The 17369-nt window shown below is 52.3% G+C and overlaps 1 protein-coding gene across 2 annotated transcripts; it reads left to right on the top strand.

Moving 5' to 3' along the window:
* The first annotated feature begins 3134 nt into the window (after positions 1 to 3134).
* Positions 3135 to 17170, top strand: LOC117226086 (venom protease). Of its 2 annotated transcripts, XM_033480075.2 has the most exons (10): positions 3135 to 3861; positions 10911 to 11416; positions 12311 to 12355; positions 13561 to 13812; positions 15420 to 15505; positions 15599 to 15684; positions 15758 to 15895; positions 16046 to 16182; positions 16246 to 16403; positions 16510 to 17170. In XM_033480075.2, the coding sequence occupies exons 2-10, from the start codon at positions 10918 to 10920 to the stop codon at positions 16666 to 16668; spliced, it is 1560 nt and encodes a 519-aa protein (XP_033335966.1). In that variant the 5' UTR covers positions 3135 to 3861; positions 10911 to 10917; the 3' UTR covers positions 16669 to 17170. The 2 variants fall into 2 exon arrangements, with proteins under 2 accessions (XP_033335966.1, XP_033335968.1); XM_033480077.2 differs by lacking the exon at positions 13561 to 13812 and having other exon boundaries at positions 3142 to 3861.
* Positions 17171 to 17369: the final 199 nt, after the last annotated feature.

The following is a 17369-nucleotide window of genomic DNA, read 5'->3' on the forward strand; positions in this document are numbered from 1 at the left end:
AATTATTTTACTGTTTCTATTCTGCGTCTATTTTGTCGACTTTGTATAAACTACGCGTTTAAAAACATTTGTTGAGAAGAAACGGTAAAACGTTGCTCGAAACAATATATCCGAGCAGCTTATTTTGAAAGCGATATAGATTCGATTTACAGTGGTGTAAAAAGCAAAGAACAGCTGCTTCCATGGCACTTAATTCCAGAAAGAAAGAACTTTTCCATGTGCCATAGCAATTAGAGACTCCCTGGAAGCCCTTTGAAGTTGAATCGCGGATGATTCAAGCGAATTCGCACGTTCGCCAATCGATTTACTATCCACGAGGTCGTATTAATCGTTTAACGCGGGTGTTAATGAAAAGGAACGTCGGCCGTTACGTTTCAGCTCGGAAGAGACACGCGAGGCGTCGCAAGAATTTCTAAATCGATCGCGTCATCGCTTCGGCATCGATCGGTGAGCGTGCAAACGGAGCAAAAAGGCTGTTGTTCTCCGAAAAATAGTTGCTCGTCGAGGGACACGCGGAGAATTCGATCCCGCTGGATCGACCGGCTCAGCCTAAGGCCTCGAGCCTAAAGGATTAGTCGCGAGGAATTCCGCGAAATCTGTTCGCTGTCGCAACGAATTCCCCGCGCTCTCCAGCCGGTGTTTCGCGCGTTTTACGCGTTTTACGCGTTTTACGCGTCCCGGTCCTTGAACGGCCCTATCGCCGAAACGGATGTGAACGTTCCGAGTTCCGACGGCGCGGCGTTACGTGTGAGAAAACATTTGCACAAGGATATTACGCGACCGCGAACGGCGCACGGACATTGCGATCGTTGGAAAACCCGGTCCATTGGACGAAACACTATCGGCGGAAAATCCTTTTCCTCCTCCGAGAAGAATGGCTGGGAAAGAGAGCCCGATCGTTTCGTTGCTTAATTAGTTTTCTTTCTTCGCGACGGCGAAGGCTGCGAAGGTTCTGCCGAAGGAAGCTGTTCGAACGGAACATTTTAAACGGCGGTTGCTCTAATCGTCCTGGAAATCGCTGCGAACCGTCGGGAAGTACCGCCATCGACTTCCGCGCGAAATAGGAAGTAGAGAACTTTCGGTGAAATTGTAGCTGTCCGAAAAGTAGATCTTCGGGCAACGAGGCGCGCGAAAGGGGGACAGGGACAGGAACCGGCGGATTTTCGATCCGGAGAGAGATTTGGCAGTCTTCTGGTTGCCGAAAACGTTTCCTCCGCACCGGCCACCGCGCCGATTTGTCATGCACTTTCACCGGCGCTTAAATAATAATTCGTGGTGTAACCATATTTTGGCGCGCGGACGGGTTCTTCGAGCAGCGAGAGTGTTCTAAATAAAATATTGTAACGGCGCGGTGTAATAATAATGCGGCGACTCGTGCGACAAACGTTTACGCGTTCCGTACCGTGGACCGTGTGCCCGGTCATAATTTTACACCGTAGATTTTTCTGGGAATCATTGTTTTCTCGGATCACGGGAGAATCGACCTTCGCGCGAATCGAAGCGATCCGTCTCGATGCAATTTTTTACGATCGATCGAATTAGTTTAAGAATCATCGGCGGCACAGCGATACGGCGAAGAAAACCTGGTGTAAATTCATTTTCCCACGGGTTTAAGCTGCGAATTATTAGCGACGGCTTACGAGATAGAATGCGGCTGACGAGTACTTTCCAATTACCCACACTCGGCTCGATTGGATATCGATTTCTTCTCGATTTCTTTCGCTCGGATCCCCGCGGCCCGTTTTCCATGATCTACGGTGACAACGTATCGGCATCGTTGCCGAAAAATCTACCGATCCGCACGGCTTTTCTCTTCATGCTCCTGTTCGGAGACACAATGGCCCCCGTTTATTCTGCCCCTTTTCTTCTCTACGCGTAATGGCCGCGGTTAATTGTCCGAAATCGTTTCCCAGCCGCTCGAGGGAGCGAGCAAACCGTGCAAAATCACGGGCCGAGACATCTTTGAAACTGGCTCGCGGAAGACGAGAAGAAACTCTTTGTTCCGCTGTTAATTACCTTGTTCTTTGTTGCTTTGCATCGAACATTATGACGGAACTGAGATTTTCCCAAAACTAGCCCGATTCTCCCGCTCTTACCGATAAAAAGATCGTTAGCAACCGCGTCGAACAATGGGCATGGGACTTTAACGAAGAAGCGGTGCAGCGAATGAAATTCGTGGAAATTAAGGAGATTCTCGATTCGTATGGCTCTGTATAAAAGCTGTCCGTTGGATTCTTCTTTCGGCGGAGGAAACGGCCGATAGGCGGAAAGACCGATTAGCTATCGATGAAAACAGGAATGGCAGGAAATCTTCAGCCACGCGAAAAAGACCTTGGACCCTTTGACGTCGTTTAAGAAGTTCGAGCGACGCGAACGGGAGCAGAAGCAGGAACAGGAACAGGAACACGGAGGAAGAGAAGGAACGTGTCGGAAGATCGGGTCGTTCAATGGGTTGTGTCGCGCGTCGTTTACCTACGCCGATGTCGATTTAACGAGGAACTTTCCACCCGCGCGACAAATAATAATTCAAACTTTCTTTCTCTGTGTTCGCCTCCTCCGAGGAACGATGTCGACACTCTCGATGAACCCTGGGCAATCTGTTTCGCGCGATTACCAATGCCTTTTTTTAGGCAGGCCCACGCACGACCCTCGTCGATTCGTGCCGATTACTTAACAATTTCCCCACTCGTCGAATCGTTAGTCCTTATTTTTAGAATTCCTGCAGCTCGTGCTACTTTCTTTTTACGGGCTCGCGTCGCGGTACATTGGGATCGTCTCGTCGAACGATCGTTCGAGCGAAAATCGACATTTTTCTTTTCGAACATCTGCGACGCCGGCATCGACGCCAACGATCTTACCACGAAACTACCGAACGTTGAGAGATATTCTCCCGCACGACGAATCCAATAGGCAAGAGGATTTCCGAGAAGACGACGGATCCGCTACCGGTGTCCGCCGCGCCGATCGAAGGACGCGCCGGTATACGGTATCCTTCCGATCGCGTCGGTCGATTTTCCCGTTCGAGGAGTCGAGGAGTCGAGGAGTCGAGGAGACAAAGCGAAGAGCCAGCCTTGAAGTCGAGCCGTGCGGCGTTGGGTGCTGGTGGGGGCCACGCGAGAGAGTTTTACCTACCGAAACGAAACTACTCGCCGCGCCACGCCGCTCCACGCCGCTCCACGCCGCGCCGGAGAAAGTGAGAGCCGTGGTAGCGGACGGCGGGCTACGACGAGCAGGCGACCAGGGCTCCTCGAGACGAGAGGATAGACATGGTGCGAGCCCTCGATCGCGTGGATCCTCCGAACCCTTCGAGACAGTCTTCCGGTTGATCGGTTTCGCTCGACCCGCAAACCGAATCTCCGATCCGTCCGTCGGAAAACTGGATTCTTCGCCCGGCTGCTCACCGCTCGAAGAAAGCTTCGCATCGGCTTCGCAGTGACTTCGACCAGCTCCGCGCAGCTCCGATCCTCTTCGAGCAGCCGCGAACCGCTTCGCCTCGATCGTCCGAAGGAAGAGTCCGCCAGCTGGCCGGGAGGATACAGTGCCGGAGAGTCTAGCCGTCGCGGGGACCATGAGGAAATCTCGGTGACCGTGAAGCACCGCAGGCAGCGTGCGGTACCGGGAAAAAGATCGCGATCGATAGGTCGTGGCCGCGAGTGACCGATCCGTGCGCTGAACCGGGCCACGGACTCGACATAGCTTCGCTAACATTGTTGTGTTATGGTGGTGAGGACTGTTCACCGTAGGCTTGGCAGAAAACGAGGAAGAAGAAGAGCGGACGGATCCGAGCGAGTTGGCCCCGAGGAGACGCAGGGACGCTGAGACGGTCGTTGCCAACAAGGATTGTTTCGGTCGGAGAGATCGGTAAGTCGAAAACGGGAAAGAATCGCTCGAAGCGATCCGCTGTTTCGAATTTTTGCTTTCGTTCGTCGGATCGAATTTCATCGCATTAATCGACGCGGCCGATTCGTTTCGACCGCGGAGGGAACGCGCGATGCCGAGATTGTCGCGATACAGTTCGAAACGAACGCGTGAACATGTAATTAGTGCGCGGAGCTCGAAGAAGCTTCGATCAACTTCTTCGAAGCGAGAAGTTGCGGAGAGAGTGCCGTTGGTCGAATGTTTATTTATGAAAAATTCTAAGACGATAGACCCCTTTGGACCGTAACGTTTCTCCGATTGCTGTACGCGTTTCAATTAGAATGGAACAAATTGGTAACGTTGACGCATCGAATTACAATCTTCCGGCGATGTTTATCATTTCGCACAGACGAGGGTACAAGATCCACCGTCCAATTATCAATTTCTAATAAGACCGAATGAAAATTTGATAGACCGTCTCGGCAAATTGAAAGATTGCGAGTAGAACGAATAATTGAACGATCGGCGAGTCACGACGAGGCTCGCAGAAGCAAAACAATGGTCGGACGACGATCGGAAAGATCGAGTGAAAGTGAGAAGGTCTGGATCAGCTTTTGAAAGAAAGCCCGTCCCTGTGACAAGATGGATAAACGAAGCTAGCGATTTTAATGCCAGGGCGGGCCAACGATTGGCAAATCAATGGCCTTCTCCGTCGTCCTAGCAATGGAAATCTATCGCTGCTCGCCGTCAAGCATTCCGGCCGATTCGCGTTTCCACGAGATCGCGAATCAACGAACCGCAGAATAAATGCTCTGACAGTCGAAAGACCGAATCGAAGCGCTCGAAGCTTTTGTCATTCCGCCAACGCGTGCGTCGATATCGCCGATACGATATCTCGAATAAACGTCGTCGCTAAAAATCGGTATTTTTGCTCGTTCGATTCGAGGAGAACAGAAACGACTTTAAAATGTTTTCTCGGTGTTTCGCGGAGGATATCGAGATCGCGACGTTCGCGACCGTTTCTCCGGGCGAGAAGATCCGATCCGTTGGTCGGAGAAAAAGTGAGATTTCACGATGGCTCGTGGCCATCGAAATCTTTCGACTTTCCGGCCTCGTAGCCAGTGAAAGTACTTCCGTTCGGTTCCAAAACGAGACGACGGTCAGGCCAGGGGGACAAGCATTAAGGATGCACGCTTCGGTACCGTTCTCCGGATTGCCTAAACGCGCCGCTACCACTCCCCCCCGGTTTACGTAACACCGTTCGATGGAAGAGACTCCGGGGCCATCTTGTCTTCGCCTTCGAACTTCGATTTCCCATTTCGAATATCCCGAGGAATTCGATGGTGAGCCGAGAATCGTTCGGAGTTGTTCGATATTTAGGCGACGAACGATCCGAGAGGAATCGATGGAGTTCGAGACCGTTTAGTAAAAAACCAAAGATAACCCAGTTTCGTTCTTTCCACGACGACTGACTCACCTTTATCTTTCGTTCTAGAAGCCGAAGATAAGGATTTTGTCTCTGTTCGAACAGGAAGGTATTCTTTCGGCCGACCGAGAGAGCGATTTTCGCGTCCGAATGGACGCGTCTCGACTGAATAAATAATCGAAAGGAGTACTCCTATAGTTCTATGATTGCGAGTTGGGAACGTCGGACAGCATGGAACGCCGTTGGAACGTAACTCGATGGGTTATCGTCGGCTTTCCGGCCGGCACCATGGTTCTCCATGAACGTCCACGACGCCGCTGGTTCTGCGAGCAGGTCTGGAGAGCACGTTACTCGATCCGGCACACTTTTTCTTTATTTTCATCTCGCCCGTTGCTGGGATTACGCTGTTTACGAGCGAATTAATTTCTCCGTGAAAGTAACAATGCGGATCGCGTTCCGCGCTCGAGCGAGACCCTCGAACTCGCGAGGGCCTGACTAGCGTGCGTGCAGAAAACGCCGAGATCGCGATATCGCGGTCTCCGAGGAATGCAGAAGAATTTTCGAAAGACGGACGAACGTGGAGGAGGAAGAGAACCGATCGCGGTGCAACGAAGGAGCGTAGAGAAAAGAACATAGAAATATACTATATATTCGTTACACAATGGAAAGTGTTCGTCATGAAAGGGGTATCGGCGAACTAGACCGCGAAGAAGCGTAGCTCTTTCAAGGCCACGAAGAAAGAGCAGAAGCTGTGACGTTCAGATTTCTTCGAACCGGTTTTGCTTGGAAAGGTTGCGCGCCGCTCGTCCAGCTCCGCTCTGCTCCGCTTCGCTTTGCTCGCGGGTGTCCGAGCCGTATCGCATCGGGAGGCGTTAGAGGACCGGGGCGACGCATTTTTATCGAAAGTCGGATGAAAAACGAGAGTCCGCCGAGCGTTTCCGGCTCCAGCGGACGCCATCTCGATTCCTGGTTGTCGAACACCGTTCTCGAGCGAACGCTTTCTTCCGCGGTCGGGCAATTAACTCTTACCGATTCTCATTAGCGGCCATCACCGACGGGTACCGATGGCTCTTCCCTCTTGCTCAACAATTTTATGCTTCTCGATCTCCAACTTCCGACGAAGAAACTTATTTTCACAGGTTCGTTCGACACCGTGACAGAAATTTGATTTCATGTGACGCTTGGCGGAAAAATCGATGACACGCTTTCCAGCTGCCTAACCATGTTCGAAAAATGCTAGAAGCGATCGGAGAGGCCTTATCAATCTCAAGAGAAGAAAGCTGCGCGGTATCGAGGCGTTGCAAGTTCTCGCGACGAGGTTTTTGATAAATTGCCGACTGGTCGAGGCCCGTCGAGGAGATTACCGAAGATTTCATCGCTTCCAGGTTTCAACGGGTTGAGGGGGGGGACGAGGGGAGGGGCCCGGGGACCGGAACCCGAGGCACGTACGAAAACAAAATTTCACGCGCGCCTCTTATTTTGGCTTTTTCTCGGTTCGCTTTCGGCGAAAGTAAACGGCGCCCGTGCGCGCCGCAGAGAAAGTAATGGATCGTGCTCTTAAATGTCGATTCGCAGACCGTGAGTTCGCGCGCGCGGGTTGCGGACGACGCGACGCGACGCTCGGAGGCCGTGTGGCGCCAATCGGCCCGGTCAGCGATCGAGCAGGATCGAGGAGGATCGAGGGTACGCGTGCGAAGCTGTGGAAAGAGAGGCGAAGCGTCGTCGGTGAGAAGAATTTTCTGGCGTCCTGCCGACAAATAAATAAATGCGAGCAAAAATTAAGAATCGGCCGGCGACTTTCGCGAAAGAGTCCCTGGAACAAATTTAACCAGCGACGAAAAATGTTCTCTCGACTTCGAGAATCCGATCTTCCGAGATCAAGCAATCGACGAAACTAGGTCCCGGCGTTTTGATCGACGCTGTACACGCTCGCGACGCACGTGGGCTTTCACGAACAGCTGGGAAACGATGGTACAATTATGTACGTGCCGTACATGTCTGTGTACCGTGTACACGGGAGAAGAAACTCTGTACTTTCGAGGATCGGCACCGTGCACGATAGAGTCGGGTGACTCTAGCCGTAGACGAGGAAGGTGAAAGTTCGTCCGCCTTGTTCGAGATCCTCGGCTTCGTCGTTTCATCCTCTCTTTTTCTCCTTCTAGCCACCTTTCGGATCGCGTCCAGGGAAGCACGATATCGTCGCGATCGAGCAATCGTCCGTCGATTGCAGACCGTCGACGTCGAGTCTGCCAACACTTTTTCCCTGAATTTCGAGCGGCGAACGCGCCTCCAACGACTGCCATTTTGTTTTTTACCTTCTCCACCGAATGGCTGTTCAATCGCGGACACGGCCGAAGTTCCAGCGCGAAAAATATCATTTCTGCCGATAATGGAAGACGGAAACGCGAAGAGAAGGGAGCGAAAATTTCAATCAATTTCTGCTACTCGAAACTCGTTGCTCTATTAGGATAAAGGTAATCTTAATTGGCATTCCCAACGATATTCTAGATATCGAAAACATGGAATCAACGCGGCTGATTCGATCGTAAAAGGAAGTTTCCTCTCGACAGATACGAGAACTGTTCCGAAAAGCTGCCGATTACCATGTTATCGGGACGTGGAAACATTAAGGAGCACCGTTGAATCTAGCTACTTAGTTGAACATTGGAGCGATTTATCGATGCGCGTTTCACTTTTCTTACGATTCTCTTTTCCCCTTTATCCGTTTCATTCGTTTTCTACCGCAGTGCGTGGTTGCGCAGCGTCGACGAGTCCGGTAGAAATTTGCTACGTTTTTCATATTTTCTAGTCGCGCATGGGATCCGATATTTGCACACAATGGGCGACACAGAAGACGTTTTCTCGATTTCCCATCGTGTCCGATGGTTATCGGTGTTTCCAGCGGACGAGGAAAAGAGAGCAAAAGGAGCGCCGATCGTTCGTAATCGTCGGCGCGGGGAGGGCTGGCCGACGACGGCGTTGGAATCGGAATCGGAATCGGAATCGGAATCGGGATTGGTAGCGTGAACGTGAACTTCACACTGTCGTGGAGATGCAAGAGCTGCACTTTCACTTCTGCTGGATCTACACGCAGAGCCAATGACCTACTAACACATCGAACCGTTCACTCGTCGCCGCGACGCTCGCTGCAAGCTGCAAGGACGTTCGATTCACCGATCCTCGTCGAGCCGTTCGAATGTCATTTTCGATCGCAAATATCGCGCCAGAAAGAGCATGCCCGACTTTTGACTCGCGTCGTTTCGATCGGCGAGTAAACTGTGACACACGCGGTTGCGAAACGTCCGACAGTTTCTACTAGAAATCTTCCCACCTTGTTTCCGCGAAAGGTACCCGGAAGGATGGTCCGCGGATCCAGGATCTTCGATTTCCCCCGGACGATCTCCGTCGATCTTCTTTTCGGACGGCTGGACGAACGCGTTGTTTGCGTCACGCGTCGCCCCGTAACGGGTGAAAGTAAAAAGAGCTCGACAGAGAACCCGGAACTCGGAACTCGGATCCAAAGGCCACTCGTCCGATTATGCCGGCGGACATCGGCATTGGCGCCGAGACGAGCCGAGACGAGACGAGACGAGACGAGACGAGACGAGACAGCATCCCGTCGGGGAGGAGTGAAAACGCCGCCCGAGTTTTATGCTCTCGCGCCCCGATTAGGCAACCGACCGTCGCGTCGCGTCTCGTCGTGCCAGCCGCATTAATCGCCGGTTCGACCACGTTCAGGACAATTTAACCATCTAACGGCCCTTGGCCCCGCGTCAGTTTCGTAACGGATTCTAAATCTCCAAGGAAAAACAGGCGCGATCGTTTGAACATCGAGAGATCCGCATCCGCGGTTTCAAGGCTGCGAGAGTAGGAATCGCTGGACGGATCGAATCGTTGTCGCATGCTCGAGCTTCGATGCAGCTTCCTCGAAATAGTCTACGGAACAGAGATCCGCGGTGTTTTAACGACATCCGTTTTGTAAGAACCGCTGGAACTATTTCACGCATCGAAATGACGGGAACGACGGCAGTAATATCGACGGACGAGCGTTCGTTCGATGTCATAACCGAGAGATTTTACGATCGGCTTTTCTATGATGACACGGGCATAAAATGTCTACGAGCACCATGGGCTGGGGTTTCACGATCGGAGAGAAAGTGGGAAAACCAGTTCCCCGCCTGGAAAATATTCCGGCCATTCGGGCAGCAGGATTCTTCTCGATGACCGTGGAAAGAGTTTAGGCGAGCCTGGTTCTGGACGGGTACGAGCGGTTTTCGATCGACTGGAAATACTTTCTTCCAACCTGATCGAAGGCCGATTTTTATGCCGCTTCGCGCGGACGCTTCGGGGGGTCTTGGAGTTTCTTAAAAGAGGAGCTTTCCGTTGACGGATCTGGTCGATTGAAGAAATAACGAGGAACGAATGAAACGGTGTGGACGGCTCGCGAAGAGTCCGTCCACGTTTCCGCCAACGAGACGATGGCGCAACGCTTTCGAATGCGCTAAAACGATGAACAAACTGAACCATTAAAACGCTCTTGCATAATCGCGCCGATTTCAAAATGCTGCCGCGTTCGACCGATACGATATAAAAACCAGCCGGAAGGAACGCGACGAAGTTGCTGAAACTCGTTTCACCGATCGCGAACCCTAGGATTTCGGCTCGTCCGATTTGTAAACACGAACTGCTCGAGCTCCAAAAATTCTCGATCTATGCAACGCGACGATCGAGATCGAAGCAGAGAAATCGCTTTTGCCAGGTTTCGAAGTAGCTAAAGCGTTGCGAGCTTCGCCAGATTCGCTCGCGAAAGTGAAAAATCATCGAGCATCGTAATGGCCAGGGCCGATCACGATTCGTCGCGTGATCCATCGTCAACGTTGCCACAAGAAAGAAGGATTCGTGTCGGCGCTGACTCGATCATCTGCGTGTTCCGTGGCTCGTTGAGCTCGATCACGCGACGTTTTCAGGCGCAGCTTTTTTCTTCTTTTTCTGAAAATTGTAGCTAACGACCCGAAAGATTGGGGGAGCTGTCGGCGAGGCGGTGAAACGCCCGTGGATCGCGATCGATAGAAATCGTCGTCGTCGACGTCGGCCGCTGGACAAAGAAAAAGGGGTCCGGGCTCGGTGTTAAAGATCTCGCGCGAACAATTGAAAAATAGACGGGGATAAGGCGCGATCGTTCCAACAGATTTTCCAGCGTCCCCTCGTCCTTCTCGATCCGGATCGTTCGCCCGTTCCGCCGCGATCGCTTCTTATCCGCAGCATCTGTGTTTGCTCTGTTTACTCTGCCGATACGCGGCATTGAGTCGAACATCGTTTAATTTGCGCGCGTTAATTGTGAAATCGCGACGGCGGAACGGGGCGCGTTGCGAACGATACGGTTGTTCGAATGCGAGAACATCGATCTACTGGATCTTGCCCATGAATAACCTCGTTAGTGGATCTTTACGAAAGCGTAGGCGTTCGCGTCATTTTGCGTACAAATTCCGAGATTTGGATAGATAAACGACGACGCATGGTACATGGAAATGGAAATGTGAAAAAAAATCAACTCGTGCGGGGGAATGCGGGAGAATCCAGGAAAATGCAGGAAAATTCAGAAATTGATCGGACCGACTGTTTTCAGGGAAACGATGGGTGCAGCGAGATCCAGCCAATGGTTGCTACTGGGAATAGTGTTCGTGATCTCCTCGAGCCGCGCCACCAGCCAAACGGAACTGGTCTCCGGTTCCACGTTGAGCAGACCGGAAACGTTGTTCGCCTCGATCGAGACCGAGACCGAGACCGAGGCCGAAATCGAGACCGATTCGAACCGGACGGAATCGTCGAATTCGACGAGAAGGCGTCGGTACGTTCGGTTCCCCAGTGGCCCGGGGGGCTACGCTTTCGAAGGCAGCGGCCCCCCGACGGGAAGGAACATCGGCGTGCCCCCGGGTCTGCGGTTCCCTTCGTGGAGGCAGCAGAAGTCGCTATGGCGAAGCCCCGTCTCCGAATTCAGCCGTCCGGTGATGGGCCATCGGACGCCTCGACTGATCTTCAGAGACAACGACTTTCCACCGGCGGTGGGTGGCAGCGCACCCTCCTTCTTCCAGCAGTCGAACCACCTGCCCGACTTCGAGGACGATGTCAGAGGTAACGCGATCGAGAACAGAATCGATCTTTGTCGGAAGACGTTGCCCGCACTTTTTTCGTTCATTTCTCGCACGGACCGAGAATTCAACAGTTCTCCAACGTTCCGTCACGATTTATCCTGCAGCGTTGCGAACGAATGCAAATCCGGGTCACAACTTTTCTAATTAGACGACTGTTTTTCTCGGGGATTATCCGAGAGGATCAGAACCCTTTGCCCCGCGTAAATGGAACATTCTTTTAATTGGCAGAGCTATTTTCGTGCAATCGAGATGCGTGCGTTTGACGAGAACGCCGGTGGAAATAGAATCAGAGGAGGACGTTCCATTACGGTTATTGGAATTTTGCAAGATTCGCTCCGTTCCTTGCTGAATTTAATTCGAGAAACGCGTCGACGAACGATAAACGAGCTCGCTCTCGGTCTCGTTGCGCCAAAAATCATTCTCGATTCTCGCTTCGTCGAAAATAAAGATATCCATCGTGCCGCGCGAACGTTGTTGCAACACCGTGGGCAATCGAACCGAAACCAGAACGCCCAGCGTGAGAAACTAAATGACCGAACATAAAATGATACAATAAACTTCCTCGGCGTTGCAATCGTTATGCAAAGTAACACAATTCACCCGCATCCCAGCCCATAATCGGCCAGATAATTCCCAGCTTTCGTCGTCGCTCCCAAAGAGTTTCCCAAACGATTTTTACCCTATTGTCCCTTGTCCGGGGCAAAATTATTTCGGCATCCTCTTAGAAACATTAATTTCCAGTAACCGAGTAACCGTTTCATTGTCCGAACACCCGTGTTTCTCCCGATCGGTTCGCGGTTAACGAGCTTCCACCGTGCATATTTCGTCGCGGAATTTTTCGCGACAGAGATTAAGAGGTGATTTCTTGTTTCAGATCATCGAAAGCAAACGCTCGACGATTACCCTAGGTTAGAGTCAGGTACGTTCCCCATCCAGCAATCCGCGTAGACCGCGGGGTCCGAGGGAAAATGTCGGCGTGGAACCGATCGCGACGACGATGACTCGCGCACCTGTCGAAAGCCCCGGTTTCGCAGCGTGCCTCCGGATTCCGTTCGTCCGGCCGTGTCCGGTCTTTCGTTAATCGGCGCCCGGTGAAACCGATACGCGCGCAACACACGTCGTGTCGTTGCATCGCGCCTCTCGATTTCGCGTTTCTCTCGGATAATCGTAAATTAAGCCGGCCAACCCGGCCACCGCAATATCCTAGCCGGCGCGGTGGCCTGTCGCAACGATTGTGACAGTCGGTCCCGTTTCCGTTTCCGTCGAATCGACGCGACGCGGTGACTCCCGTGATCCGCGCGCGCATTCGTTACGACAGACGGACGAGAACCTTTCCTGTCGTCGTTTTACGCTCATCGTTTCGTTCGCGCGATTCTCTCGCACCCGCGCAGGCTGTCCCATTCGAATTCGTCTCCGAAACCGTTTTGCAAACGTTGGAATCACGCGAATCCGATCTGTCCTGTATTTTTGCTAATTAACGTGCAAAGGCCGCGCGAGAGTTAATTTTACCGTCGACAAATTCGTGGATAACCGTGTTCGAGCTAATGGTACCCGTGTTAGGAAGTTGGTTGGTACACCGAGGATTTTTACGCATCGGCGAGTTTTTAGGATACGCGAAGATTAAGATAGGATACTTCTTCCCTTTGTAATTTGCGCGAGACGAGGATCTCGGTAACCATCGGGTTTACAGTTTTGCGAAATTGCTGTGTTTCGACGGTCAAAGTTTGCGCCGCGTCGACGACGATAGTTGTTGCTGGAGAACGCGCGATCGTGGATTTTGCCATCGCGGACGGTTCGAAAGACGCGATCGATTTAAATGGGGCAGCCGGTAGCGAAAGCCTCGCATTTTGCCGAGATTGCTCGACCGTATCCTCTTGAGTATGAAACACCCGAAGCTAGGCTTGGAGTAATTGTAGCCCGAGAACAAGGTCGGTTAAAATCGAAGAAAAAACGGGGGAGTAAATTCGGTATTTCGGCGTTTTCGTTGCCTCCTGGAACGAAAGGAAGAGACGAGAGAGCTAGCTAGGGTTAAAAAGGGTGAGAGAGAGAGGGAGAGAGAGAGAGAGAGAGAGAGAGTGCCGAGAGGAGAGAAAGAGAGAGAACAGTTTAGCCTGTTTTGTGCAGAGCCGCGTCAACAAAACAGACCGCTGTGGAAGGGTGACGATTCGTTGTGCGCAGACGGACGAACCTGCGAATTTTTTCTAATGTGCTGGATGTCGGCCGGCCTATTGGACGGCAGTTGCGGCGGCATTATGTTCGCTTGTTGTCAGCGGCAAGAGCCGAAAGGTAGCTCCGATTATAACCTGATCGAGGCACCTAGAGATCAGTCTCAGCCGCTTCCGTTGGACAGTTACACGGAGACCGCCAACGACGATCGTAAGTCCTTCCTACTGAAGCATGCAATCCGCATTCTTGCACCAGCATGAGCACAAAACGCTGTACTCTTCTTCCGCCTCCTCTTCTGTCGCCGTCGTTTTCCTTTCCTGCCTGCGCTCGAACGTTTTCACGGCCTACCCTTTTTCTCGGACGATTCGGCTCGTCCGTTCGGATCCGTCGCACCGCGATTCGCGATTACCAGGCCCTACAAATCTTGAAAGATCGCGGGAATACCAGAACGTTTGTACCGCGAGAAGGCTTTTCCGCTACCGCTGCAGGGACGATCGAAATCTACGCGATCACGCGGTACAAATGTAACAGCGTCCAGGCGAATCGGTTTAGAAGTCGCGCGAGCTTTACTGGCTCTCGAGAAAAGCTGCGACGATCTCGGAAAAGAAGTGTCATAATTTTCAATCGCAAACCATTCGAATCGATATAGCCGTTCGAACGATTCGAGATTACAGCTCAGGAATTCTCTGATTTCACTCTCACCTGCTAGAGTCTCGCATCTTTCAGCACTTTCGCACCTTCCTTGTTGTCGAAGCGACCAGCATGCTCGATATACCTGTCGCCGATCCTTGCTACCGATCCTCGGATTACAAGAGCTCCCTGTTTTCCCTTTTTCCCAACGCGACGGTCGTTGCTTCTCTTCGTTACTTCTCGTCTTGAAATTCGACACTCGCGCTCTCCTCAGCATGCCGAAACGTTCTCCACTTTCGAATCAGCCTCTCGGTACTCGCACTTTCCTCAGCATGCCGTCGGACGTTGCCACTTTCTCTATTCGCACCTTTCGAAGCATGAAAGTACGCGCACCGTTCCCTATCCGTCGTCCTTCGTTCCCTTTTTTCAACCGATCAATCGCGCACGAATTCTCCATTTTCCATTTTCCGATTCTCCGCACTCCATCGATTTCTTAACCGTTCCAATCGTTGCCAGTCGATCGATCCTGCATGCCGATTGCGACAACAACGAGTCCGATCCGCACGTTTCAGCCGGTTCCCGAAATTTCACGCGAGTCCTCCCTACTTCCGGTTCCTCTTTCTCGAGGAAAGTGTCCTTCGATCTTCTGCCAACGGTCCCCAGGATCTATTCTCGCGATCAAGAAGCAGGAGCCACGAGGATCGATCTGTACATACGTATCTTTCAACTTCGTGGAAGCAACTCGTTCGTGTCTCGACTTTTCTTTTCGATGCGATCCAGGAGGACGTCTTCGTTTCTGTCGTATACAGTTCGCACCGGATTACTCCAAGTCTGATTCGGTAACGTTAAGTTGGCGGAAACAAATGGCCTTCGAGTTCGCGATCAACGAGTCCCAACTGGCCAGAGACGATTTCCACCGATTTCGCAGCGTTTTCGACGAGCGTGGTGCTCGAAGAAATATCCAACGCGCGTCTCTCGCGCGAACGAGGCCATTTATTTCTCGCGAGTCTAACACGCTTGCTCCACAAGGATCGTTAGAAGCGTAACGTTCGACGATAAATATGCATAAAATCGATCGGATCGAAGGGGGGTTGTACGATTTTCCTCGGTTACTAACTCTTCCGGAAGTGCTCCGTTCGCGCACGTGTGCTAATTTTAAGAGGGGGTCCACGCCATTGTAATTGCAGGCTGCGGAATCCCCGCGTCGAAGCAAACCGCGCAGAGGAGGATCGTCGGCGGTGACGACGCCGGTTTCGGCAGCTTCCCATGGCAGGTCAGACTCGCGACGATCGATCGAGATCGATTTTTCCCCTCGAACGGTATCGCAAAGAACGCGTTCAATAGAGAAACTGTTCTAATTTCTCAGGCATACATCAGAATCGGGTCCAGCCGATGCGGAGGCACGCTCGTCAATCGATTTCACGTTGTCACCGCTGGCCATTGCGTTGCCAAGTGAGTAGACCTCTTTAAGATCGATCGGGTGGATTCGAGGGGTCGCGTCTAATTTGCCCGTTTCGTTTGCCAGAGCGTCGGCACGCCAAGTTCAAGTGACTTTGGGCGACTACGTGGTCAATTCCGCCAGCGAGACGCTGCCAGCTTATACGTTCGGGGTCAGGGAGATCAGGGTGCACCCCTACTTCAAGTTCACGCCTCAGGCCGACAGGTGAGACGATCGACGATGTTTCCACTTGGGGGTGCCGCGTTTCTTAACCGATTCAAAATCCTGCAGAAACGCGACATTCGAATCCCGGCACGGTTCGACGAATTCGAAGCTCGAAAACAAGACGAATAAAGAGAAATCTTGATTACACAGATTCGACGTGGCGGTTTTGCGACTGGATCGGCCCGTCCACTACATGCCTCATATAGCACCCATCTGTCTACCCGAGAAAAACGAGGATTTCCTTGGCCAATACGGCTGGGCCGCTGGATGGGGCGCCCTTCAGGCCGGTAAGTGAGCCGAAAAGGTGATTCGGGGTCGAATAATCGTGCGCTAATCGTTCGACCGAACAGGATCGAGGCTGCGCCCGAAGACGCTGCAAGCCGTCGACGTACCTGTGATAGACAACCGGGTCTGCGAGAGGTGGCATCGTTCCAACGGCATCAATGTTGTAATTTACGACGAGATGATGTGCGCCGGCTACCGCGGCGGCGGCAAGGACTCTTGTCAGGTGACCGTCGGATTCGGCGTTATCCTCGCATCGTTTAAGGATAGCTCCCCTTGGGTGACCGCCCGACAAACTGATTTTCTTAACGAATTCGTGTCTGCTCGTTCAGGGTGACAGCGGCGGGCCCCTGATGCTGGAGAAGACGGGTCGCTGGTACTTGATCGGCATCGTTTCTGCCGGTTACTCCTGCGCCCAACCGGGCCAACCGGGGATCTATCATCGGGTAGCGAAGACCGTCGACTGGATCACGTACGTGATCAACTCGTAGCCGGGATCGATCCGTCGAAAGTGGACGCTGTTCTCTGTGCGGTTGGGGGGAACTTTGCATGAAACAAAGTTTCCGACACGGTACTGGATACGGGTCTCTAACGCACCGGATCTACGGTGATCCGACGGATCTGGCGTCCGGCTGGTTGCTAAGAATACGGCCATTTTGTACTCGATGTAAATACGAAGTCGAACGGACCGATCTTGAGAGAGAATCGCGCCCGGAAGGGACCTTCTATTTTGTATAAAGTGCGGCGGTGTACTGTCGCGAATCGATTCTAATCTATATGTTTGTAACGCGTATCGTCGATACGACGCGCGCGCGTGTAAATTGTTGTATTTATCGTCGATCGCCGAGCGTTCGAGCGGCGAACGTTCCCGTCGGCAACGATCGCTCGTCGCCTCGGTCCTCGATCGAGCGGATCGCGTCGACGTGAATATTTTGTAAATTAAGTGCGTGCGATATTTGTTTATATTCGCGCTTGATAAATGTTCGATTCCGACTCCATTGGCTTTTATCGAGGTATCGCAATCTCGTTTCTATCCCCTGGATCCCTGGATCTCTCCGACGAGGCATCGATCCTTGACAACTCTGAGACGTCAGACTCCGTGTCCTCGGTCCAATATTTTTGTAAAATTCGGAAAACCGGATCCTCCGAAGACAATGGATCCTCGCCTGTTCAACGTACTCGATCGGCTGTC

Source organism: Megalopta genalis, chromosome 11 (assembly GCF_051020955.1).
Source record: "Megalopta genalis isolate 19385.01 chromosome 11, iyMegGena1_principal, whole genome shotgun sequence".
Taxonomy (NCBI): Eukaryota; Metazoa; Arthropoda; class Insecta; order Hymenoptera; family Halictidae; genus Megalopta; species Megalopta genalis.

Excerpts from the sequence above, each read along its gene's own strand:
- LOC117226086 (XM_033480075.2), top strand. The coding sequence starts at position 10,918 with ATGGGTGCAGCGAGATCCAGCCAATGGTTGCTACTGGGAATAGTGTTC. Across the intron at positions 12,356-13,560 it reads TTACCCTAGGTTAGAGTCAG|AGCCGCGTCAACAAAACAGA; the intron begins GTACGTTCCCCA and ends TGTTTTGTGCAG. Across the intron at positions 15,506-15,598 it reads TCGGCAGCTTCCCATGGCAG|GCATACATCAGAATCGGGTC; the intron begins GTCAGACTCGCG and ends CTAATTTCTCAG.